We start from the raw sequence: 27,770 nt of genomic DNA, 5'->3' as shown, positions 1-27,770 counted from the left end.
GGAGGGGTCGCCTTCAAAGGGGGAATACTTGAATCTCAGAGATAAGGGGAAGGACATGCATGCATCTTTTAAGAGTAGGACTGGAACTTTAGGAAATCACTTTTCTGTTATTCACAGGGCTCTTGGTGAAACCGGGAGGTGAAGTTCTTTGCTGAGAGTGATGGGTGAGAGGTGTGGGTTGAGGTCTTGAAGGAAACAGAGAAAAGTGAATAAACAAAAATCATTCATTCCTTTTCAAAATCTATCCATTTATTCAAAAATATTGATTGAGCATGTACTATGTGTCAGATACTATTACAGGCACTTGGGCTGCAGCAGTCAAAATACAGTACCTGAATCTTGGAATTTTCATGACAGTGACAGTGATATCTTGGTGCTACACTCTGAGGGGGTCCATAGACAAGAAAGGCCAGAGGAGACAACCAGAGGAAAGTGTCTTGTGGTCTGGATTAAGCCATGTCGACTTTTCTCCTCCTTAGTTTCTTTATCAATAAAATGAAAGGATTGGGTTAAGTGGTTTCTTAGTTCCTCCACCCCTACCTCTCAGTGTCTTTGATTCTAAGACAGTGAGGCATCTGGAATTGCTGAAGGAACAGCGAGAGAGAAGTGCTGAGTGGCCACTCTAAGCCAGGTGCTGGGCTACTTGGTTTGCACATGTTTTCTCTTCTAATTTTCACATGCAAACCAGGGTTCAACCAAGGTAAGTCAATTGCTATGGTTGCACAATGGAGCTTGGATTCAAGTCCACATCTGCCTAACTTCAAATCCTTTTCCAGTAGACTCCTCTGCTTCAGAAAGAACAGAAGACCAGAAGGGCAAATAGAAATAGAGCAGATACTGTCAAGTGTCTAGAGGCAGATTTGTTTTATATCACTTCAAAGGATATAATGGATATAATGGACGGGAGTATAGGAAGAACATGTTGGCTCAATGACAAAAAGACTTTTCTGGAAACTGGAATTGTCCAACTATTGAGCTGTTTTCCTCCAAAGGTAGCAGTTTCTCACCAACGCTATTCAAGTTAAGGGTAGCGAATGTCTCTTAGGATAGTTTGGGAAGTCGTTGTTTTCAATTGTAGGCTTCTACAATTCTCCCAAATACTTTGATTTTAATACCACTCATGTATTTGCTTCTTTCCCCTCCCTCTCTCTCCTCTTGGCATCTGCTTTTTCCAACAATCTGGGTTTAGATGCTGCCTGCTGCAGCTTCTAATTTTTGACATCACAGAGAGGATACCTCCTAACGCTTCCCCTCCAATCAGGCAAGCAGGTAAGAGGTCAACTGAATTTGGAGGGAATGTGTTTGTCATTATATTGGTCTCAGGAGTCTTCTGAGATAAAGAATCTTATTCAAAGAAGAAGTTTATGGTTACTCACATGGGCTGGAAGACTTTACTGATGCCATGACACAGGAGTGGGGCTGCTTTAGAGTTCACGATGATCAGAACAATTTTACCAAAGACCTTGACAACTGGCTTCAAGCACATCCATGAAAACTATCACAGTTGTGTCTTCCCTTGGAGACTGTACCCAAGGAGGGTAAAATGACCTCCTTTTCTCTACCAGTGGACATCGATACTTACTGGAAAGTAGGACCTCCCAGGCTCTGCAACGTTTATAGTGCAGTTCAAAACTGCATTGTCCTCCCTTGGAAAGTGGTATAAAGAATGCTCAGAGAATTCTACCTGTTAGGACACACAGCCAGGCTGACCAACATGGTGGTTTCCTTGGGACTGAAGAGATCTCAAAATGTGAGATTTTCAGCGCTATCATAGGGAAAGTTCTGGGCACACTGGAATGAATTGGTCACCTTTCACCCTACACCTTTTACACCTGAGTCCAGCTAGAATAAGCCAAATGGCCCAGTGTGGTGCACTGTGGAAGAAAATGTTAATGATCCTTCTGAAAGAATATATTGTTCAATAAGAGAGACAGCGGTAAAATTTTGGTCTTATAATCAAATCAGGGTCCTTCTGAAAACACAAAGCCAAAAGTTATTCTAACACGGCAAAGATTAAAACAAAGTCAAGTCTCTGGTCAAAGATCTGAGGGTCTACCTTTGTCAAAAAGCATGCCCAAAGTAGTTGGTAGTTAGCAGAATAGCAAACGTAGGCTAGTTTTACTCATGGCAGAGCACTATATATATATATACATTGTGTTTCTCACCTGATGAATTTATGAGCCAACTGTTCCACAAAGTAATAGATTTCATTCCAGTGGTGCAGCACACTTCCTGATCTGGGAAAACAAAAGCAGATGGCACTTAATCAAGTGTTCATTCATCCTTACCTTGTATCATTTCTCTTTATGTTCTATTATCTTACATTAATTGGGCTCATTATCAGAAGCTTCTGTAACTTTGGCAATCATTTGGAAAGGTGTTTAGACTCAATGTTAGCGTTCTTGAAAATTTTGTTAAAGAATCTCCCTTCCCTCCCCCTTCCATCCCTTCCACCCCCACTCCACACACTAATGCACTAAAACAATACCTGGACCTACCCAGATTCACAGGTCGGTTTCAAATCTTTAAGAAACCATTGTTTCTGTGCAATTTAAATTATTCATTGATTAGGGAAGAAAAACAATTCCAGTTTATTTAAAGAAATTAGCACAAACTAGATGCCCAAAGACACGAAGACAAACAAATCCCCCTCCTCAAAGAGTCAGGTTTCATTTGCAAATACAGATGCAAAATCTCTAAACAAGATGATAGCAAAACAAATCCAGCAGGAATCCAAAAGAATAATGATTAATTAACCGGTGGAGTTTATTTCAGGAATGCATGGATGGTTCAACGTTTAAGAACATTTAATGTAACTATTTATACTAATAAAAAACGAAGAAAAACTATACAGCCTTTCATTATATTCAAAAGGAATCTTCTTCCTAAACCAGAGGGAAGCTTTCTCTAGGACATATGGAATTACAGAATTTTAGATTTGGAAGGGGTCTTCTTTACTTCCCAAGATTGACTTCTGTTTTACTGATATCATTTATTAACTGCTTCAGTTCAGCTTGTATTTTCCACAATGCCAATACTCTCAATCTGTTGCAGTGACTTTATAGTAGGTTTTTCTGTTCTAACTCATTCTTTGTGTAGCTACGATGCCACTTCCTTTCACTTGAGGATATGTTTCAGCTGAGCACTGCATTTCTGCCTGTCATTCTAATAATTGTTGAGGTTAAGAGTTTATTCATTCTACCCTGACATTTTGTACAAAGAGTTTCCACTTGTTTCAGATTACTTTATTCTCTCATTTACCTTAATTTTAACTTCTAAAGGGTTATTCGTTGCTATTTTTCCTTTGTTTCAGACTATTTTATAAATTTTTTAATGTTTTTATTTTATTTTTTTTTTAGAGAGAGGATGCACACAGGGGAGGTGCAAAGGGAGAGGGAGGGAGGGAGGGAGGGAGAGAGAGAGAGAGAGAGGGAAAGAGTGAGTGAGAGAGAGAGAGAGAGAGAGAGAGAGAGAGAGAGACTCATGCAACTCCACGCTCAATGCAAAGCCCATTGTGGGGCTCCATTCCACGACTGAGATCATGACCTGAGCTGAAATCAAGAGTCAGACGTTCAACTGACTGAGCTACCTAGGCATCCCTAGCCTATGGAAATTTAAGATGGATCTGTGCAATAGATTTTGTGCTTTCATTTTCATGGCACAACAACCCAAGAATTCTCTTCTGATTGAGTATATTCCATCTCTATAAGGAGAATTTATTTGTCTCTGCCCCACATCCAAAAATGATGTGTTTATCTGACCTGAAGAAAGGGGCACAATATGTTATGGTCATACAGTGAAAGACTCCGTATCATAAGGCTATCTCATTTTTCCCAACTTAATCTGTAACTTCAATTCTAGGAAATATTCTGAAAGGATGTTTTGTAAAACTCAAAAACTGACTTTAAAAATGAAATGAAGATTAAATGTCTAAAAATAATTAAAGAAATTGTGAAAAATAATAATAAAGCTGGAAAGCTTGCCCTATCCGATATAATGACTCCATATGCATGACACGTGAAATAACTGTAGAGCCAATGGAGTAGAAGAGAGAACCCAAACCTCAACTTACATGAAGTTTTGCTATATAGTGAAAAAGTGACTCAGACTGAGGACAGAGAACTCACCCCCTAATAAATGATGTTTTGACAGTGGATTTCTAATTGGGGAAAAAACCCAGTTAGATCACTGTCTCATACCAAATGTAACCCTAGATGTATTAAAACCTAATGGGAAAAACAAAACTTTAAACCATTGAGTGAATTATAGAAGGAGACTTTTATGTCCTCAGGTTAGTGAAGGGTTTCTCCAGCCAGGTACAGAAAGTAGGAATTATTTTTTATGAAAAGGATAATTTTGACTACCTGAACCATCTACAATTCTGAATGAAAAATTGGTACCATAAACAGGTTCAAAGAAAAGAAAAGAATGATGTCTGCAGCAAATAAAAAAGACAAAATTTGTGTCCAGGATGTGTAAATAATTGGTACAAGTAAATATTAAAAAGGCAAACAATAGAAAAATAGACAAAGGATCAGAACACACAATCCCCTAAAGGATAGTAAATCAGCATTTGAACAACATTTAACTCTTCTAGGTAATACAGAAATACATATTTAAACAATTGTTTGGGGAAAAACAAGAAATTTCCTCTGGTGGCAGCATAGAGCCCTGCAGAGTTGGGGGTGAGGAGATGGACAGATGGCGAAAGGAATCTGGCAAGGAGAGGGGTGGGGACCCCTCCTCTCAAAAATAAACCTTTTCCATTCTGGCCTCTTAGCCTTTATACATATTCCAGCTGCTTGGGACACTCCAGGTCCACACTGGTAAACTCCTACTGATTCTTTAAGACTCAACTCAGTCTCTGCCTCTTGCCTTTGACTGACATAGATGGGGCTCATCGCCCCTGCTCCATGCTCTCGGGGCACCATGTACATCTCTCAGTCATTACTATCTGCTCTCTCTGTGAGGGATTTAGGGATATTTGCCTCTCCAGCATCAACCTGTTTGTACAGCGGAAGAAAGAAGAGCATGAAAAGAAGAAGCCTTGATTGCTCAAGGAAGCCTCTTGATCTTTTGCCAGCTGGACACCAGCTCTTCAGCCCTCATTTAGATAAACACTCTGAATTTGGTACTCAGACAGCTCCAGCCAATTCCTGTGACCCTGTGTGAACCCAAGAAGCCTTCCCACATGGGCCAGTGACTCTAGAGCACAGCTCCTTGGTCAATGGACCTACCTAATCATCAACAGAAGAACCTACTGGCAGCTGGAAGTCTCCCAAGAGCTCACCAGAACTGCATATCCTAGCCCTGGGCTTTTAAAACTTTGGAAATCCTCTTTCATTAGAATCCAGGACATCATCCTGGACAGGATTCAAATGTATACTTCAAATCTCAAAGACTGGTCCTAGCTGCTTTCCTTCAGCCATGGGGTAAATGGTCTGGTTCTGGGGTTAATGCTATATAAGTGCCTCAGAAGAGGCAACACATGACTGATGATAAGCCATAGTCCGATCTAGAAATCTACAAATCCTTTTCACTGGAACCAGGAGATTTCCTTGAACACTGGTCATCTGTGACCTCTTCTGAAATGTAGTGTTGTATGTTGGTCCAGGTGACCAGGACAAGGTCTATCTGAGGGATAGTGTAAGATGCCTAGTGATTAGAGAGGAATCCCCTACTTTCTTCATCCCAAGTTTGATTTTCTCATTAGTAGAGAAGTCCTACAGCATGGGAATTCTATAGGAGGGAGAGGAGGAGGCAAAGTGTTGGTGAAATAGGGACTTGAATCAGAATTGAGGCACTATTCTTGGTTGTTTGCCTAAGGAGGAGAGGTTTGGAGTAAATTCTCAGGTTACCATTTCTTTGTTCTCAAGGATGGTCTTTATTTAACAGCTACAAATCTATTTGCATCCCTTTACTTAAATAGGTCATTCAATAATAACTCACACTTTCACACTGTCTTAAAACATTCCTTTTTCATGATTCTTCTATCTGACTGGCATGTAAAATGTATGCAATTTGGTATTCATGTGATTTGTTGATGCCACAAATAGGGCAAGATCTGAGAAATCACCTCGGGTGTTAAAGAAAAGTCTGTATCTATCTGAAAACCTTCTTGCTAATGGGCAGGGACTGTATTTTCTCAAGAAGAAAAAAAAATGAGACCCCTAAGACAAAACTGGAGGCAAGGAGATATTTGATAGGCTTGCTTCTCCTATCCCAACTCTGCTAATAATTGCCCTGAGACTGTTGAAGTTTGTTGTTTCATACTTAAACATCATCATTCTTTATGCAATTATATAAGCCTTGACCAAAATATACCGTTTTGGGGACACACTTGAAATGTACCTAGTCTGTTACCTCAAGTGTGGGTAAATATAACCTTCTCATATTCTGGGAACCAAACTGGTTTTGTCTTCTCTGGGTTACCATGGGACCCCAAGGGGTCTAACCTACTCAAGGAGCAGAGAAATATAGGGTTATCTATATCGCTGACTTGGAATCCTCCTAGTCCTTATTACTGAGTCTTCTTAACTGGCAAAATCACACTCTGTCTCACCCCAAGGTTATATTACCCGCTGGGAAGGGAAAGAACCCCATGTCAGTTGCTTGTGGTTTTGGCCATGGAGGTGAGCTTGTTGGGGGTACTGCTTGTATTTCTTTAACCCAAATCTGCAGGAGCAAAAAGGCTTACCTGCCTGGTGCCATAGTCCTGCTCCCTGCCTCATCACCACCCAGTGGTCATAGCTAGACTTCCTAACCCTGAACTCTAAATACATCATTCATGGGGCCTCTGGAAACCATCCACTGTGACCTCATCCAGACTTCTGTCATTCTGCCACATGGATAGATATGTTAGGATAGATATAGGTCTTTGACTGAATTTGGACTTTGTGTTAAAAGATGCATGTGTCACTTGTACTTTGCCTTATGAATTGGTTTTCTGGCTTGGAATATGCCCTAGTAGGTACTCCCAGTACCTAGTTGTACCTAGTAGGTACAACCCAGGGTTGTGTGTCCATATTTGGATCATTGGCTTCCTCTCAACCCTGAGGACTTAAGTGGTCATAGCCTCCTGGTCATAGCCAGAAATAGGGTGTTAGATGGGGAAATGGTAGAGAGTGGATTCAATTCCAGCTTTTATCCACCCTACAATGTATAAAACATACCATTAATCATATCAACCTATTTAATAGTTAATGATCTTAAAATCCCAGCTATGGAGTCCTGATGTTCTCTTCAGGCAGTAATGGCTCACCCAGCCATTGTTACCAAAGCTCCAAGGTAGAAATAAAAACTGCTTCTTAGCCCAGATTATGTAGGAACTTGCAAATGTTTCACTGGACTCTGTCATGGGTTTAAAAAAACTGCTTTTAAGACAAAGTCGGTGGCAAACTATAGTCATGGAGAGCTGAAATGTCCATGTTGTAGAAAATCAGCAGATGTGGAATGTCCCTGATATTTGACTTAATTAAATCTTAATTCAAATACAATTCTAGTCCCTGAAGATTTCCATAATTCAGCTGGGTATCAGGACAATGTGGAGGATTCAGGCTCCTTATTGGGATTTTGTGGGTTCAGTATAAGTCTCAGCAGAATTTGGAATTCAAGGGGCCTCCAGGAATTCTGCTTGAATACAGTCCTACAGAGTTCCGTGCTTGAAGATCCATTCGATATCATGGGTCCACTAAAAATCAGAGTCAATGCCTTTTTCACACCACTTTTTTGACTTGACTTTGAGAAGGGTTTCCCAGATTATGGGATGGCAAAGCCACCAGTCCTTACTGCTAGCTCCACAAGAAGTGCGTGCTGGGGGCAGCTCCAAAGTTTCTTACTTATTTTTGTTTTTCTATGCCCTCTCCAATGTTTGGAACATAGTAAGAAATCAACAAACTTTTGTGTCATTGCATTCATTATGAGTTCCCAGCAAGGGATTTCACATGTAACCTGGCATTACCCTCAGATTACTGCTCAATTACTTCCAAAGGTCTAATATGCAAAGAGTAGGAGCAAAATAAGAACTCTAAATCTCATTCTGATTTGTTTTCTGAAATACATTCTTTTGTGCTTATGTGAGTTTCCAAACCTCCCTGTGGTTAAGCTCCTTAGAAAACACAGGCTCTTTCCATTAGCCACACACACAACCAGAGTCAGAAAGAATCAAGTGGGCCAAACTGAGTTTAAATTGTCTCCCCTTCTTTTGCGCATGGGTTAGAATAAGACGAAAGGGAAAACAGAGCTTATTTTTGAAGCCATCACCCACAAGTCTTTTAATCCTGGAAGAGAGAGTTGCTCTAACGATGGAAATTATAAAACTGTCAGTCCCACTCTTCCTTAGCCCCACCCAACTGAAGTCACTGATGTCCTAAGTGACCCACCCAGGTCCCCAGCTAATCCTGGAAGGGTGCGCAGGCTCAGGCGCCATTAAGTGGGACAAGCAATTAGTTAGTCCGTCAAAGGCCCAGCATTCATTGGCCCCCTCCCTCTGCTCCCCAGCTTCTTCCGTGGCCTCCCTCATTCCTCCTAACCTCACATTGCACTCAAATTGGCTGGAGCCCGAAACCCAGCCCACGCCTTATCCTCCTATTACTGACAGGGTTCATGGCCAAGCCTTCCTCATGCTTAAAAAGCTTGACCTTGACTCTTGCCTCTATTCCAACTTCTTCAGATACCAGTCCAGACCCAAACCAAACCATTGAGCACTCCACTTTGAGTTTGGGGGCTCCTCTCTATGTTGTGGAGACCCCAGCCCAGGACACCCAGCCCCACCCTGCTGACTTGTGAGGAATTTTTCCTTTAGTCAATCTGACTGATGGCTGTAAAAACAATGACTTTCAAGCTGCAGAATGCAACCTATTAGTGATTTGGGAAATCATTTTGGTAGGATATTGCCAACATTAAAAACAAAATGAGGCAGAATGGAACAGAAATATTAGGATCTATTGCATGCTATAACAGAAAGTAATTCTGTGTGGAACTTTTTGTCAATTATATGTAAGTAATATGATAGATAGATAGATAGATAGATGTAAACTGTTATTTTCTCTTGCAAATCAGAGCAAAAGGATATTATAGCAAAATAAGTACTCCTTTCATCTCTATTAATTTGACTTTTCCAGCACACACAGACACACACACACACACACACACACACACACACACACACCAGGAAAAACCTAAAATATTATCTGATACCAACTATTCGTACGTTTGGTGCAAATTTAACACAAAACTAGAGTTGTTTGGAAAACAGAAATTGGTTAGTTGTCCAAAAGGTATTTCCCCTCATTAAAATGAACACTAAGATGTGATAGGTGAGACCCCCCCCCCCCACCAAGGTTACCAGCCAAAGCCACCAACATGATGTGTGGATGACCACTAGGTGACCATGACCAGACAAGGACAGTAACGTGGCTGCCAGGGAAGTCAGAGGCCCCCTTCACATGCATGCCAGGAGGACACAATAAGCCATGTGAGTGAGAGAAGTGGAGGGCGGGGAGGGACAAAACCTCAAATTTGATATGCTGACTGTTTAAATTCTTGCACTGGGCTAAGATTTCCAGTTTGGAAAAAAGTGGTCTCTTCTGCTCACCCCACCTGCACTCAGCAGGAAGGTCTTTCTTGGATTAAAAAAGCAGCTTTAAACTATTTTCTATATATCCAAGTACAGTAAAAATGGGTTTTTTTTCTACCCTGGGATACATATATTTGTAATTACTGCATTTCTTTATACAGGAATTTACTCTTGAGGCTGTTCAGACCAGCAGTTATGAACACTGACTTGGTGAATGCCTATGTGAGTTTAAACTCCTGATGTGAGTTCAGACTCCTTCCTGTTCTTCCACTTACTAGTATGGTATTTGAACAAGATGTTTTCCTTTCTTACACTTCAGCTTCCTCCTTTATACAATGGGGATAATAATATCTATCTCAAAAGGATTGTTTTAAGGATTAAATCTAATGATCCCAAGGTGCCAAGTATCCTGCCTGAAACACAGTGAGCACACAGGACAGTGGCCACTCTACCTCCCTTCCCACCATCATGATTATTAAAGTCCCAGGGGTAAGATCTGAAGTGCTCGTTTCTTATCCATCACTGACACCTGGGATTACCTCTTTCTGAAATATCTCTAAGTTTTATAGATGAAAATGGATCTTCACTGCAATTTTTATTTGGATGGACTTAATTATAAGCCACAGATTTTTTTCATATTTATTGTGCACTTTCTGTTTTAAAAACACTGAGTATCAATAAGCATTCTTTTCTTTTTTTAATGTTTATTTTTGAGAGAGAGAGAGAAACAGAGTGTGAGCAGGGGAGGGGCACAGAGACAGAGAGATACAGAATCCGAAGCAGGCTCCAGGCTCTGAGCTGTCAGCACAGAGCCTGACATGGGGCTTGAACCAACAAGCTGTGAGATCATGACCTCAGCATGACCTCAGCCGAAGTCCGACACTTAACCGACTGAGCCACCCAGGTGTCCCTTGAATATCAATTAGTACCAACGACATAATTTGCAGAAATCAGTGCAAAATGAAAAGGAAAGCCTCTTGTTCAAAAATTACTAAAAATTTCAAGACGGTGACAGCAGAGCATTAAACCAAGTGCCCGACCTTTGTAAGTGCGGGCTCCCGGGTGACTGCACAGGTCCCATGTGCCCGTGAGGCTGACCCTGCCATCAATATCCTTTGCCCATTTTCTACTGGGGTGCAAATGTTTTCTTAGCCCAGGGGTCAGCAAACTCTCTGTAGAGGGCCAGACAGTAAATACTTCAGGTTTGCAGAGTATGGTCCCCATGGCAACTGCTCAAATCTGCTGTTGTAGCACAAAAGCAACCATTGAAAGCAGCCACTGATAATACATAAATTTAAAAAGTGTGGTGATGCTACAATTGTATTTACAAAAACAGTCTGCAGGCCATAGTTTGCCAACCTCTGTCCTAGACAGTGACTTTCTTTCAGTTTTTCTCATCACAAAAATCTATGTATTTTTCCTGGTAGCTAAAGTTTGAGTGTAGCTAAACTTTAGTGTATTTTTCCTGGTAGCTAAACTTTTGCTACTTATTTCCTGTTATTTATTGCTGAGAATGTGCACTAGAAAAATTGTGCCTTGGGATATATACGGAGGCATTCTTTGCAACTTAATAAATATTTCATGGATATTTGAAAAGAAAGTTTATTCTCTGTGGGGTATATGGTTCAAAATATATGTATTAAAACAGCCTCATTATTCATACCCTCTATGTCCTTTGAACACTTAAGTATTCAGAGAGATGTCTTTTCAGATTCCACTAAGAAAATGATTTGTTTTTCATCTTCAGCAGTCAAGAATAGATGAGAGTTATCTTAATACATTCCCTAAATATTGAAGCACCCTTGCATTTCTAGGATAAACTTTACTTGGTCTTGGTATATTCTTCTTCTACTACACTGTTAGTATTATTTTGATGATATTTGATTTTGGATTTAAAGTTTTTATTCAGTTTGGTCAGAAGGTTTGCATATGAACATGTTATCTTTAGTAGATATTGATATCAGATATATACAAGCTTCCTAAAATAAACTGGGAGACTCCATCTTTTTCTGTTTTCTGGAAAAGTGTGATACTGAAATTTTCTGTTCCTTGAAGATGAACTTTTCTAGAACTTTCCATGAAACCCCACTGGTCCAAAACCAAAGGACCTACTCACAAAGGCAAACTAGTCCCTCTCAAATGTCCACATTCTACTGGGAGGGGGTGGAGGAGGCAAAGTTGGAAAGATCGAGCATTTTGCCTAACTGAATTTTCTAAAATCGCAACATTGGACTCTTATTATCACTTTGGTTCAAAATTTAGGGATTTCCATAACTCTTACTACTCAGTAGGTGGACCTGGGAGGAAGAAGAGGGTTTGGGGAGCTAAAAGTAAACTACATTTTGGTTTGTTGTTGTTGTTGTTGTTTTGTTTTGTTTGTATATGAATGTAGTGGAAGTAATTTTTTTTATATCCTGAGTAAAAAATTTCTATTTTTCACTTCCTCTTTTGAGAATCTATCCATTAAGTTTTACGTGTCTGTATAACCTCATATTAACTTCTCCGGGGCCAATTACCTCTGTTTCTTTTATGCTACATCTTTTTCTTGCTCTTTATTTCCAATATACTCTACATTTTGATGTCAATATTTTCTAGCAATTTTTCTCAGTAAGGGTATGTGGATGGCATACATTTTGAATTTTGAAAGTCTAGTTATGAAATTTAAATATCACATTTCACTCAGAACTCTATAATTACTGAGGGGTTTTTTTTTTTTTTTTGAGCATTTAATGTTGTAGGCCAAAAAGAAAAAAAATCTAATATCAGTCTGAGTCTTGCTTTTTTTGTGGGGGGGGGGGGAATCTAATTTTTTTCTTTTTTGGAGGAATGTAGACATTTCTATTTAATCTTATATTTTAAGAATTTATCTATAAGGTTGTGTATGTTGTGGATCCTTTTAAAAATTAATTAGTTTGAGTATTTGGTAGGTCCTCTAAATGTTCTCTTTTCTCTTCCTAGAATTTTTATAGTAAATATATTGTGTATAGTTTATATAGATATATTTTTTATTGTGTATATATATATATATGTGTGTGTGTGTGTGTGTGTGTGTGTGTGTGTGTGTTTATATATCCTGTTCCTAGCACCTATCTCCTGTCTCATCATTTTCAACTCTATATTCTTTCTGCTTGAGTTCTGGGAATAACTTCTTAAACTGTCTTCTGATGAACTGAATTTACTTTCTGCAATATGGTGGTCATTGTTTCCAATGGATTTGAATAGTCAGAAATATACTTTCCAAAATCTTCTTATTTTCAGCATGTTCCTTTTTCCTGACAGGCTGCTCTTGTTTGTTGATGTATTATTATCTAAAATTTACTGATGATACTAACTGGACATATATTTGCTTAAATGGCTTCAATGGTCATTGCCACTTCTTTTATATAATAACTATTATATTTAAAGTTTTCTTTAATCTTGATTCACTTTTTGGTAATTTCCTGAAAATTATCCCTACTCCCTTTTTTTTTAGAAGAATCCATATGTATTTGAAAATGTTTTCCTATTTTCTTCACATGTGACATCTTTGCTGAATATAACATTGTAGGTCATAAATTTATCCATCAAAATTCTCCACCATTTAATGTGTCAGAACCTTTGTAGGTAACCCGTGTCTTTACCACTCGTAAAATTCTTCGTCTTTGAAATTAAAAAGGATCACAAGGACATACCTACGTACTCATCTCTTTTAATTAACTAACTTTTATTGCTTCTTGATAAGCCTATTCAATCTTCATTTTCAGGTTTTTCTTAAATCAGGAAAGTTCTATTCAATCTTTGAGTGTTTATTCTAGACTATTCTTTAGCAACTGAAATTATCCAGTATGTTGGATAATTGGATATCTATTTTCATCATTCAATATTTCTTACCTTCTCTCTTATCACTTTATCTAACCCATTTTCCTATTCAAATTTGGAGAATTTCTCAAACAAGGCTTCATCAATTCATTTCATTTTCTCCATTGTTGGTTTGGCTCTTTACTGCTTCTAAGGTGAGTTTACATTTTTCCCTATTATTTCATATTTTGTTAACTGCTCTAGGTTCCTTGTCTCCTTGTTTCATATTTTATCTATTTCACAGATTTCTTATTTTATTTAACATCATTTAATTTACAAAACATATGGTGCCAAAACTGTCCTCTTTTGCTTTGAAAATTCTTTGTGTATAAACACGTTCTTCTTTCACCTTGGGAATTTTGTTTAATCCCCTTTTAAAGTTGCTGAAATTTTATAGGCCCTATTGTCATCCTTGAATGTGGGAAGGTGTTGCTGGATCTGGTATTTGCTTCCGACATAGTTTCTTGTGGTGTTTTGTTTTTGTTTTTGTTTTGCCTCATTTCACACTCATAAACTTCTCTAAGAACTTAATCCGGAAGAAGGGAGTTGCTTTTGATGGCTAAAATAAGCTTAGGTTATTGTTCCATCACTTAGAGAAGAATAGGGAATGGAATAGACTCTTACCATTTGCCACAGATGAATTTCATCCTCACAAGGTTTGCATGTTTTTATTTGGACATGGTTACATCCATTCCAGCTTGTCATTGGTAGGGGTTTTTGGCCTGGTATTCACTTCAGGTTCATATTTTGTTGTACCAGACATCTTTCCTGGCCCTTACTGTATCCACAGAATCAAAGACAGAACTCTGCCATTTCCCTGGAGGTGCAGGATCTATGAAGGTCCAGGATCTATGGGGAGGACTCAGTGAAGCTGGACAGAACCAGGGTCATGAAGATGACTGGGGCTCATGGGATCTCTCTTTTGTGGCTTAATTGCCCCTTCCTTATCCAGTGTAGCGGCTTCTGTACAATGCAGAAGGGCTCCAAGGAGATGGTTCTCATCACTCTTATGTCCCACTCTTTACTTCAAACTCACTTCTAGATTTGGGATTGTTTTTGTACCTTCTCCCAAATCTTACTCTCCCTGTTTTCTACAACTTGGCAACAGAGTTGAAAGCAGAGCCTGGCTAACATCCTTCAAACTCAGTCCATCTGTTTTGTTTCTAGTGGAATTTCTTACAAGTGTGCTGCATGTCAATGTCACTATCTTTAGTCTTTGGACCTGATGCAGGCCGCCCCCAGATGCCTCCTTAAGACTTTCTCTATTAGGGGATTGGGGCAGTTGTAGATGATAGTGGGGGAGGTGGTGAAGGAGAAGTTGTGTATGTTCATCTTTCTTTTCAGAAATCCTAAACAAACTTTCTTATCTCCTACTAAGACCATTAGCTCATTAAATTTTAGTTCCAGCATTTATGATACCCTGAAAGTGCACTTCCAAAAGTCGCCAATGCTTTATTTCTGCTAGAATATATGGCCTTTCTCAGTTCTCATCTTGCTGGATGTATTTATAATATGCATAAATACAACACACTCTATTTATTGTTTCAACAAATGGATTTTTGAATGCTACTAGGTCCTTTCGAACCTATAAAGATTAATAATTCCAACGCTTGATATTTATTAAGTACTTACTAAGCAGCAGGTATTGTGGTGAGCACTTTACCCACATTACCACTTAGTAATAGTAGCTAACACTTCATGAGAACTTTCTACATGCTCATAGGGTTCTGTTCTAGGCACAACCACCCCATGTGATAATATTATCTCCCTTTTTACAAATGAGGAAACGGAGTTCACAAAGAGGTTAAGTAGCTTGCTCAAGGACACACAACTAGTTAAATGGTAGAGTTGGAATCTGAACTCAGGTGGTCTGGCTCTAGAGTCCACACTCTTAGTCTAAACACTGTTCAGTCTCCTTTCTGGTGTTTAAACCTGGGCTTTTAACACCTATGCAACACTGCCTCCCCATGGAGGGGTCAGGAAATGCACAATTACAATTTATAATGCTAGTTATTAATAGTGAGAAGTGCTAGAAAATCTCCACAAATTCTTATGGGAATGTGGGAGTGGGTATCCCAGGAAAATTGGGGCTTAAAATTGGGGCACTTGGGGAGAACCAGGAGTGCTGTATTGGTTGACCATTTTAATGGAGTAAAGCATACAAGGAGCTTCACCAGTTTGGCCTTTAATCATCTCCCCTTTTGTTTCTTTGATATTGTCTTTTATGACAATTAACAATCAGGATGGCCATATACGTTAAAATCCAAACAGACATTTTCAAAAGTAAAATAAGAAACCATTAATAATTGTGCTGGGACAAGAAGCATAAGCCAGTAATGTCCTGGGTCGTGATTTATTGATTAGTGGTTAGATTATGGCTGTCCAATGGCATCTTTAATTTCCTTTTATTATTTTGACTGGTGTATAGGTACAGTTAGGATACTTCACTTTTTAAATTTGCTATGTGATTTCCATAAATTTGGTATTTGCATTACCTTGTATGTGAGAAATGATGTCAGAATGACTATGATTCTGATCATAATCCTTTGCCACCAAGATCTTGGGAAAGCTCTGTTCCAGGTGGTTCCTACAGGTATTTATTAACTGGAGCTGTACATGGTTGAGCATCAGGATTTGAGGCAAAGAAGATAAGGCCACTGAATGAGACCCCAGAGGACGAACACTAAGGGTTATTCCTTTCCATCTCTTGATAATCAACCATCCTGCTGCTTATCACGCAATGTGAGTTGTTATGGAGTTGAGACATTCTGAATAAGGAAGGGATTTTGAATGAAGATGTGATGTAGAGAGGTGATTGTTCTTTTTTTTTTTTTTTTTTGTACTACAGGGAGCCCACAACTAGTGATAGGAGGGGGCCAAGTACTAATGATCATCTCATAAGGGTGAGAGGGCATCACCTATGTAAAGATGGGAATGGTGATAAAGGGCATTAGCTAAAGGCAAGAAAGTGAATGAGTTAGTTCGGGGAACCACATGGTACAGTTTTGTTGGAAATTACAAGGGTGTAGGTTGTGGTAAGAGATGAAACTAGGGAAATAGTGGCCTGAGCAATAAGGCTCTTGAATACCTTGCTAAAGAGTTCACATTTTACTCTAAAAGAGTTCTGGGTAAGTGTTTAAAGGTCAAAGGATGGGTCAGATGATGTCAAGATTAGATGTGTGTTCTAAAAAGATTAATTTGGTGCCACTGTCAAGAATACGTGGGGTGGGGGAAGGGCGAAGAAAGCAGGTAAGGAGACCAATTTAGAGACTATTTCAGCGAACTGGTTGAGAAAAGGGAAAGGCCTGAGCTAAGGCACCGAGGAGGCAGAGAATGGGGTCATGTGGGATGATCACAGGACAGATGTCAGGGCAGGTGTTGTCCAGCCTTGCAGTATGAGAAAGATACTCCCAGATCTTTGGTGTAAGTGGCTGGGGTTTGTGGTGATGTCATTCACCAAGACTAGAAATAGAGGAAAAGATGATATAAAGGGGTAAACAGTGGATTATTCTTCCACTGGAATTCTCTCTCTCCTTGCCTCGGTGGTACAATTCTTCTCTGGTTCTCTTCTGACTGTTCTGGAAACTTCTTCTCAGTTAGTGGAGTTTCTTCTTTGGCACAGATATTCCTGTTGGCAACTCCTCTAAGGTTGGACCCTGGCCATCTCTGTCAATAAACTCCACCTCTTCTTGACATTTTAAAAATCCTGAGATTATCTTGGTATCATCTCGGTATTATTTATTATTCATATCCACATTTTCGACTACTACCCTTGGGCTAACAACACTCAAATCTTTATTCTCAGTCTCAGGGTATAAATCCAACTGCCTGCTCAGCATCTCCACCCAAATGCCCTACGTGTTCAGACTCAACACATCCACACCAAGCCTTCTTTCCTTCTGAAACCTCCTCCTTACTCTCTCAAGACTCTTTCCTCTTCCACATCCCATGTTCATCAGGTCCTGTTGCTACAAAAGAGCTCTCAATTTCATCTATTCTCTTCCTCATTCCTACTACAAGAATAGGTGGGATATAGATAGAAGCTTGCCACTTTTGTCTCTAGAAAACTTTAATCCCATAACCTATTGCTGACATTAAAAAATCCACTCTTCCTAGATTCTTTCCCTGTCACTCTCCCTGTCATGTTTACACCACAAGGGAGGTGGGTCACTTTGCTATCCTGTATGTTACCCCTTTGCGAGCAATGTCTTCTTCTTTACTTGGTTACCTGGCAAAATCCCGCTCAATGTTCAAGTTCCAGCCCCAAAGTTACCTCCTCTATGAAGCCTCCTAGGCCTCTCACATCTCACCCAAAATTATTTTACCAACTCTGTTTCCCTAGCCCTTTGTCTCTTCTACCAAAATGTGAAATCTTTGAGAACCAGAGACCTCCAGAAGTTTAGCACGGTTTGAAAATTCTGCATTAAACTGGTGTATCCCTTCTCCTAGCCAGGTAGTCCTGCTTGGAATCTAGGGAGGTGTATTTTGTTAGAGACCCACATCCTCTTTTTCCAGGGGGTAATTACCACCAGCAGCAGCATCACCATCACCATTACCATCTGTCATTTGGGTACTCACATACCAAATGCTTCATTACAGGTTTTAATCTAATGTTATTCTATAACACTTCTGTGAGGCAGAAATTTAAGGCCTATTTTATTGATAAGAAGACTGAGGTTCAGAGAGGCTAAGTAATTTTCAACAAGGTCACAAAGCTTGGTGAAAAGGCTGAGCTGGTGTTTAAAGCCAGAGATGTCTGATTCCAAAGTTGGCTTTCTTAACGCTTATGCCTGAGCCTTGGTTCATTCTCCTGAGGCACTGGAGCCACATTTCATGTGTGACATCTCAATAGAAAGGGAACAAAGGACTGTACTGGCAAATACATGGCTTAGATATATATGCACACATGATAGGGCCTGGTAACACTAAAGGGCAGTGCATAGTCTGATCTCTGCTCTTCCTTCTCCTCATCAGGTTGGACTTTTCTACCACTGCCTAAAATAAGAACTCTGCTTGGTGTCCAGTTCTGAGGTGCCTGCTGCCTCAGCGACATCTCACCATAGAGGAGAAAGGACATCATTATGGGGCAGCTTTCCTTGTCTTCCTGTTCACTCTTACCACTTATTATGGGAGGGAGACCCACATCAGAATCACCTGGGAATTTTTTCCAAAATATACATGCTTGCCTTGGCCTTCTCAGGTTCTGATCTGGCCCTTGGTTAAGAACTACTGGCTGAGGGGCCCCTGGGTGGCTCAGTCGGTTAAGCGTCTGACTTCAGCTCAGGTCATGATCTCACAGTTTGTGAGTTCGAGCCCCGTGTCAGGTTCTGTGCTGACACCTTGCTCAGAGCCTGGAGCCCGCTTCAGACTGTCTCCCTTTCTCTCTGCCCCTCCCCGCTCACACTCTGTCTCTCTCAAAAATAAATAAACATTAAAAAAAAAAGAACTACTGGTTGAACACATTCATTTCCAAGGTCTACAATTTCCACTTGTCCTTATCAATGAAACCTTCCCATTTCTTCCAGACAAAATGCTCGTCCTGCTCAGCTGCAGTCCAGGGATGCTAGGAATCAACATCATTGCCATGCCTTGCTCTACCTGACCGTCTTTCAGTCAGGGGTTCTCGACCTGGGCAGTACTATCTCATAAGAAGACATTCAGAAATAAATGTAGGAGCATTTATTTATTGGTTATCACAACGATCAATATGGCTACTGGCATTTACAAAGCAAGGATCAGTAATGTTAAGCATCCTACAGATCCCCACATTGAAAAAATGTCCTACTAACATTGTCAACAGCACCCTCACTGAGAAACACATTTGGTGTTTGATTTAAGCTTTGGATAAGTTTATTCAATACATGGGCATCCTCTGGGCTCAGCTGCTGCAGTGTCCGGGGGCTGCTCTCCCTTGCCAGCCTCCCAAGTTCCCTCATATCCTATAAACTATGGAAAAAGAGATTCTTAGTTTTCAGATGTTCATGTAATACAAAGGTGGCAGGAAAGCTTGTCTAATCTCCATTTCTGCTTTCCATTTAATCTAATTTAACTCCTTACCCACTAAGATGTGGGAAGAATGGGGAAGGGGGGAAAAGAGCAGGAGCCATCACTGCCTCATGGGCAGATTGAACTATCATGTCTGACAGGAATCCCAGGTTGATGAATAAATACAAGATCTAGCTCAAAACCAACCGTTTCCCATCTGTCTTATGTATCTCTGCCCTCTCTCAGTGACTACTCCTTTCTTGCTTACTCAGGCCAAACCCGTGTATAATTATAGGTTTGCAGTAGAGGCTTTTAATGCCCACCCATATCTGGCTTTCCTCTCCTTTTAGACATGGGAAGATGACCTTTTTCACCCTCTTTCCATAGGCTGAGGCCAAGTAGCTAGTTCTGACCAATGTGTTGTGAGTGGAAGGATGTGTATCAGTTTCTGCTGGAGCATTTCATTGCCAGTGAGAGACCCTCCAGCATTTTCTTCTCTTGTAGCTGTCATGGTGGAAGCTGGTGTTAAGATGACGTCTCCACCAGCTTGGCTCCCAGAACAACTACCCTGAGCAGAGAGCCCTTGCTGACTCCCATCCAACATGTGGAGTAGGCAGAGATTATAAACAAAAGTTTATACCTTTGTTGCTTTCAGTCACTGAGATTTTGGGAATTGTTTGTTATTACAGCATAACTTAACCTATCCTGATTGATTCAACGTTCATTTGCATGTTTAGATTTTTTTCAGCTTTGTGCGTAGATCGTGAGTCAGAGTGGCTTGGGTTTGAGGCTGAGTTTCACCACTTAGAGTGACCTTGGCTAACCTTTCTAAACCTCAATTTTCTCATGTGTCAAATGGTGATCATGACTGTACTAACCTTACGTGGTTGTAAAAACTAAATGGAGTAATACAAGAAAAGCACTTACCACAGTGTCTGGCAGGTAGCAAGGGCTCAGTAAATGTTACTTACTATTTTTTTTATTGTTGATCTAAAATTGACTTTACTTGCCCCCTGCCCCAAATCCTCAGGAGCCTTTAGCTTTGGCTGCCTAGAATCCTTCTAATATCCTTCTGCCTAAAAAGCAAATAGTCTGGAACTGCTTCCTGCTTCTTTTCCATTCCTTGCAGCTCCCAGAATGGGACATGCTTGCAATAGACACTGTGTTACCTATATCTTTAATTGAGTACACACTTGTGATTGGAACTGAGAAAGTATCTATGCCAAATGAATGAAAGAATCAGCCAAAATGAAGAAACCTGATTACTTTTTTCAGTATGAAACTGGCATGTCTGGGAAACATGTCAGGAGATGTCCAAATACTTATTTTGTCTTTTGTTGCTGAGTGATCGCTGGGAAAGGCAAAATCCAGTCTCTTGGCCACAAATCAAAAATAGACATACATTCCAAATTAGCAGAGAGAAAATCCCATTTGCATTTATGTGACAGCCAAACCTTGCTAAGGGATGCCAGAGTTTGTTTCTGGACCTCTGGGAGTCCTTTAGCACTTGAAGATAATTACAGGTTATCTTAGGACAGGCGCCTTCCTCCAACACTCTTGGATTCTATTCTCAACTTGACACTGGGTTTTACCAGGTCTCTATAGCTAAGGAAACTAGAAGCAATTACTTGGCTAATCCAGACAGAAATACAAAACAAAACACCTATGCCTTATTTATTTTTATTTTTGACCCATATGCCAATCTCCAATTTGTAGGCAGTTCTACCAACTATTAACTAGTCTAATACGTCCTTTTCAAACCTGGAGCCTAACTGGAGAAACATTTAAAACCAACCATAAAGTCCATTTCAATACAAAAAGGAAAGAAAGAAAGAAAGAAAGAAAGAAAGAAAGAAAGAAAGAAAGAGTTGGGAAGGGAGGGAGGGAGGGAGGGAGGAGAAGGAGGGAAAAAAGGAGAGAAAGGAAGGGAAGAAAGAGAAGAGAAAGGGAGAGATTGATTGATTCCTGGCCCCTGAGGAAATTTTGTTTTTCTTTAAATGAGGCCTCTCATAACTATTATTGTAGCATTTTCAAGATATCTTATAATGGACTTTTTGTTTTCCTTATTCAGAGCTAATTTTGCATTTTTATTACTCAAAGCCCTCTTTCAAGGTATTCCTGAAAACAAGCTACATCTGAAAACATTCAACACGTCTACAAGAGTTGAATTTCCTTTTTCCATCAGATTCAATCTGAACAAATTAACAATTTATTGGACCGTTAACTGCATCCTAATCAGATATCCTGAATGCACCTTAGAGTCCTATCCATCAGCTCTCATCTCTGTGGGCTGCAGGGGGCTGGAGTCCTTGAAACTTTCAATCAACTATAGCTGATTTAGCAAAGCAGTAGTTCCTTAATTAAGTAATGTTGGTTGCCTTATGTACCATCATTTACTGAAACTCTGATGCAGGGATTTTTCATTCCTGGAACCCACCCAGTTCCTCTAGTTGGACTGCCATGTGCTTCTCATTATAACCCAAGTACACAGGGCAGCGATGAGTGGAGAAAGCGGGGCTCGGAGTCAGGATCAGACATCAGCCCAGCTCTGTCATGAGCTAATCCTAGGTCCTCGGGCAGGTCACTTAATCCAGTGGGTTGAACAAAGGTTTAACAGTTTGCTCATCAGTAAACTAAGGACACTAGTGCTTGCCTTAGCTACCAAGAAAAGTTGTCTTTGGGGCACTTGTGAGAATGTGTAAGTATCAGGAGACTTCAGTTCTGACTCTAAAGATTTCTTTTGTAAGTTGGTAGTTGGGAACCCAGAAGTATTTTCTCAGGAAAACAATACCATACCCAGTGGTGAAGTTCCCAGTCTAATGCTACAAGAATCTATTTAACGGCCAAGTCCCTGGAGTATAACACATGGTAATGGTCCTACAGATCATCACCACTATGGGATCATCCAATTGTGGTGCTGAGGGTAGAACTCTGGGTGAGTGGCAATGGGGTCTCCTTGTATGGGGAGAAGAGAAAGAGAAAATTCTTTCCTACCAAACAGGAAGGAAATAGCAGAGGGCTCTAGTGGTAAAAGAAGACATGCTGAGCCTGTGGAGAGCCTTTACAAATGTAAGGATATATTATTGGCTGTGGTTTTGGAAAGTCCTATCAATAAAGTTATTTGGTGCTTACTGTCCCCTCCAGCCCCCTGTCTCCTCCACGCCTCCTGCTATCGACATCATCCTATATTTGAAGTCCTTTTTTTTATTTAAAAAAATGTGGGTTTTTTTTTTTTTGAGAGACAGTGAGAGAGAGAGAAAGAGAGAGAGAGTGCATGTGTGGGGGGAGGGGCAGAGAGAGAGAGACATAGAATCAGAAGCAGGACCCAGGCTCTGAGCTGACAGCACAGAGCCTGACATGGGGGTCAAACTCACGAACTGTGAGATCGTGACCTGAGCTGGTCAGATGTTTAACAGATTGAGCCACCCAGTTGCCCCTATTTGAAGTCTTTAGGGCACTCATGAATATAGCCAGCACTTTCCCAAGACTCATGATGGAAAATCCACTTTTTCCATTTAAGTAACTAACCATTCCCTATAAAACTGACCAATGTATGATACATAAATGTATAGTATCATAGCAGGGGAGCCCTGGGAGAGAGGAGAGGTACATTTATGTCCATGGACCACTCAACAGGATGCATGAATCTTAGAGGACCCCTGGAAAAGTGAAAGGAAGCTAGCTTCTCCTTGTTTTTCTCTGCATAAACCCTTCCAAATCTGACTCCTCAAATCCCTGATTGAATTCCCAGCAATCTACTTTTCCTGACTGTAACCAGAAAAGCATGTTTAAATGAAGATGAAATTCCATCAGTATAAAGCCTTGTGAAGCCCAGTCCACCAGCCCCATCGCCAAAGCCGCTAATAATGCCCTATTGTGTTACTGTGGTAGTCTAGGTTATCATTATGAAGTCTTGCTCCTGGTTGGGAAAACACGACATTCCATTAAATGTATAATCTGGGTTCTCTCCAGGCCAGAGATGTATCCTGCTTAAAGGTGGAATGGGCTGAGTTTTAATGTCATGGAAAAAAAGAGGACCATTCACCAGGGAAAAGGGAATCGAGGGGTGGGGAGAAGAAAGGTGAATTCAGTGCCCTGGGATTCCTTAGTTTCAGCCTGTAGACAGTGTCTAGCCAGCCAAAGTATCTCAGATGCCCAAGGAAAAAGTGAGTCAGCATTCTTTTCCCTTTCGCTCTGCTGTGGTTGGGTGCTGGACAGCACTGTTCTTTCTAGGACAGAAGACCATGTCTTAGAGACCACCAGGGGCCTCTTGCAATCACTGCCTTTGGGCTCATCCCCCACCTATGTTCAACAATCGGATCAATTGGCCTGGGTCAAGAGCACAAGCTGAAGTGTGCACACCATCAAGTGCTAGCAATTTTTTCATTCAGCACAAAAATACCCTCTCTTTTCAAGCCACTGGACAACTAAAAGAAGTCAGAGGAGTCCACCTCAATATAAAGGTAGGTGCCTCCAAAGGGGCCCCCATCATTTCTTTCATAGAGCATTTTTGGGTCCCCAATGCACTGCAGAGCATCCTATGATGCATTTAGAAATTTTCTCCAGGTTTAAATACAAAAGAAGCAGCAGCCTCTATAATTATCATATGCTTGGGGCTCAGCACGCTGGTTAGAGACCTCCTCACACTTGAAATATTTTTTTTAAGTCAAAGTAACTTATTTTTGTTGGATATAGAAGTAACATATGCCCATTGTAGAAAATTTTGAGAGTTCAGAAAAACACAAGGAAAGAATTCAAAAATCTTATCCTCCAGACAGGAATACTCTTACATATTAGGTAAATCAAGAAATACACATGTGTGTGTTTACCTTTTTTTTTTTTTTTTTACAAAGATAGAATCTTAATGTACATAATATGGGTACATTAATACACCTAAGAGTACATAATAATATAATATTCACCTAAGAGTACATCATGAGCATTAGATACTTCTCCTAAAATATCTTACAAGCATGCACAGTCTGCATATTCAATGCTTTGCTAATATCATGCCTAACTTAATAAATCCACTGTTGTTAGACATTTAGGTAATTTTCAGCTTTATTATTATAAACAGCACTGCCATGAACATACATCTAGTCACTTGCTGGAGAGTATATTTGACTTTTCCTTTAGGACACAGAATTGTTAGATGGAAAAGTAGAACCCCATTTTTTTAAAAAGCGTTTGATACATGTTGCCATATTACCTCTTTGCCTGCACTATCCAATACAGTGGCCACATGCTATTTAAACTTAAATTGATTAAAAATAAATAAAATAAGAAGTTCACTTCCTTGTTCACACTAGCCACATTTCAAGGGCTCAACAGCTACTTATGGCTAGTAGACACCATACTGGCCAGAGCAGGTATAGAACACTTCCATCATCACAGAGAGTTCTATTGGACATCACCAGCCTAGAAAGACCATGCAAATTTGTATTTTCCTTAGTAAGATATGACAGTGCTTTCCTCCCACAAGTTGGCCGATATTGAATATTGTAATTTAAAAAAAATCTCCACGAACAATAAAAATTACATCTTGTTTGCTTTTTTCACTTCTTTGATTACTAGTGACGTTGAAATTTTTTGTTTATTTACTGATTTTCATATGTTTTTTGGTGAATTATTTATGTACGAAGCCTATTTTCTCCTGGAATCATCTTTTTAAAACTGCTTTTTATATTTTAAGGTCAATCTTTAAGCAATAATTTATGCTGTCAAAGTTTTTGTAGCTTCTTATTATCTTTTATTTCTGACATATTTTCGCTTATAGAAAGGGAAAATTTGAACATATTTAAATATTTTCATAGTTTTCTTTGTTGTTTCTGTCTTCCTGTTTTAAAAGCTCTAAACCTAAGGTTACAGTAATATTTGTTTAAATTTTCTTCTGGTTGTTTCATCCTTTCATTGCAAACATTTAAATTTTCAGTCCTTCTGGAATTTACTTTGGTTTGTGGTGTAAAACAAAAATGTCACCTCCCCCCCCCATATTACCAACCATTTGTCCAAGAATCATTTTTTAAAGTAACAAATTAATTCCCCACTGACTTGAACTTCCACTAAATGCTCACATGTTCTTGGATTTCCTTCTAGATTTTCTATTCTGTCTACCTATTCTTTGGCCTTTACCGTCCTGTTTGTAATCATTTGCCTTGTAATACATTTTAATATTTGGAGGTATAAGTACTTCTTCATTATCTTTCTCTAAAAATGTTTTACTCTTTTTCACCAGTTTTTTTGTTCTCTAAGATAAACTCGGAGTCATTTTATTAAATTCCTCTCACCACCAAAATAAATTCCTACAGAACTTTGATTTAAATGTTTAATTCACTTCAAATTAATTTGGGGGAGAACTGATTATCTCTCCCGTGTGGAGTCAATCCATTCAGGGGCATGGTGGTTCTGTCCATTTTTTCAAGTCTTCCTGTTTGTCCTTCTGAACTGCCTTTTTGGGGTGGGGGGGAAGCACCATGATGGGCACCTCTGACTGCTTTCAGACAGTCTCTGAATTTGTGAGCTTCTGCCCCCAGCCACTAGAAGTAACAAAAGAAATTCCATTTCTTAGTATTAGAGTATATTCTCAGTATCCACCTTCTCATAAATCTCTAAGAAAGAGATTTCATTTTTCATCCAAAGAATCTGGAGTTCAAAACAGCCCTTACGGAAAAATCAAACTCCAGGGGCAACTGCAAAGCACATTTGGTGTCTAGCTGGCCAGCTTATTTTGCGGGACTCTTTTTCCAACTCCCAAATACTTTCCAGTCTGTGAAATTCATCTCCCCACCACTGTTAACAGCAAGCGCCTCTCCTGGCACCGGAGAGCTCACATAGTTTTAATGAGCATGGATCTTCTCTGAGGGGCTTTTTATTGTTGAAGCTGGATTTTAGTAGATAGCATAAAGCTTCCTGGAGTGACTGTGGGCTTGGCAAATCTAAGGGGATTTGGGAAATGTTTAATTGGTGAGAGTTCAGCTCTCCCTTGAGCAGACCTGAAGTCTAACTCTCATCCTTTTTGTTAAGGAAACCAGGGCTCCTGCACCTCCCAGGTAGCCCACCAGTGGAATTACCAAGAACTTGACTCAGTCTGTATCCGAGGTCCCAAGCCAAGGCAGGGCAGGTGGGAATTTACCCACAGGGGACTTTTGGCAATGTTTGGCAACAATTTTGGTTGTTACCAATGCGGGACAGGGGGAAAGGGGGCAGAAGAGAGGGAGCATGGAGCGGGGAAGTACTGGGTTACTGGGAGAGGCCAAGGGTGCCCAACAAAGAATTCCCCAGCCTAAAACCCAATAGTGTCTAAGTTGAGAAATCCGCCTTATATTTTCACTAATTGCCCAGTCAGCGTGCACTGTATTATTAGGAACAAAGGCAATGCATTATGCAGGACAGAATGTGGGGTTTTTTTTGTTGTCGTTTGTTTGTTTTCAAAGACAGGACTGACTTTCAAAAGCCCACTCCAGCCTTGCCTGGAAGTTCTGCCTCTCCAAAGCACGCCCTTCTCACCAGGTTTCTAAAGCAAAGGGAAAGGATTCACAGAAACGTATTAGGTCAACACATCCTCACACTCCTTTGCAGGCTCCTCATTCACAGAAAGCTAGGCGGAAAGTAGGTTTTCCCCTCGAACCAGCAGCGACGCCCCTGCGGGCTCCCGCTGCAGCGAAGAAGGATGGGGAGGCGCGCTCCCCGACAGAGGCGCAGCGCGGGGCCTCGGCCACCCCCGCGGTCCCTCTGGGTCCCTGGAGACGCGTGCCTGTCTCAAAGCCTCGCTGCCAACAAGCCCAGCCCGGCAGCGAGCATCATCAGCCGAGCCCAGGGTGCAACAACTCATGGCACTTACTTGTCCAAAATGAAGTACAGGTCAAATCCCCCGTAGCAGGCTGGACCCCCTTCCTCCCTGCGTCCCCCTTGCCCGGCGCAGATGAGCACAAAAGTGGCCAAGGAGAGACACTTGAAGCCAATGCCGAGGGCTTTCTGCTCCACGGTGGCCATGACCTGCAGCCCAGGGAGAGGGTAGGGACCTCTGCTTCCCACGCGCCTCGAATTCGTCTGGACCCTCAGGGACGCGCCATCCGAGGGGCCCTGCTCGCGGGCCCTTTATTCCCCCTCGCGCTCCTGGAACTCCCCGGAAGCAATTGTCTGGAGGAGTTCAAGGCTTTCCTTCTGGTTTCCGCTTCGATTCTGTTTCTAGGTTTCAGTTTTCAAAAATCCCAATACTGTACTCCGCTTTTTTAAAGGGGCTGCTCCAGACTCTGGCGGCGGACCGCTCGGGAGGCTGCGCTGACGTTTTGCAATGGAAGCAGCTTCGTCCTGACGCTTCTTTGTCCCAGCTTTTAAATATTATGGGGTGGGTTTTCAGATTGTTCTTGGT

General features: G+C 40.6%; 1 protein-coding gene across 8 annotated transcripts in view; it reads right to left on the bottom strand.

Annotated features, from left to right (window-relative positions):
* ANTXR1 (ANTXR cell adhesion molecule 1) overlaps nt 1-27,770 on the bottom strand; it is a 219,166-nt gene extending 191,396 nt beyond the window's left edge. For 4 of the 8 annotated variants that reach the window (XR_006215786.1, XM_015538032.2, XM_042981612.1 and 1 more), the window contains exons 1-2: nt 27,240-27,768; nt 2,166-2,237 (exon numbers count right to left, since the gene is read on the bottom strand). Coding sequence is in view for 7 of the 8 variants with exons in the window: in XM_015538032.2 (XP_015393518.1) it covers nt 2,166-2,237; nt 27,240-27,391 (224 nt within the window). In the remaining variant the exon portion in view is untranslated. Of the gene's footprint in view, nt 1-2,165; nt 2,238-27,239 lie in introns of all 8 variants that reach the window. The other 4 variants (XM_042981613.1, XM_015538033.2, XM_042981614.1 and 1 more) reach the window with 3 other exon arrangements.

The sequence above is a fragment of the Panthera tigris genome, chromosome A3, assembly GCF_018350195.1.
Source record: "Panthera tigris isolate Pti1 chromosome A3, P.tigris_Pti1_mat1.1, whole genome shotgun sequence".
In the NCBI taxonomy this organism is placed as follows: Eukaryota; Metazoa; Chordata; class Mammalia; order Carnivora; family Felidae; genus Panthera; species Panthera tigris.
This window is presented reverse-complemented; position numbering and strand designations above follow the sequence as displayed.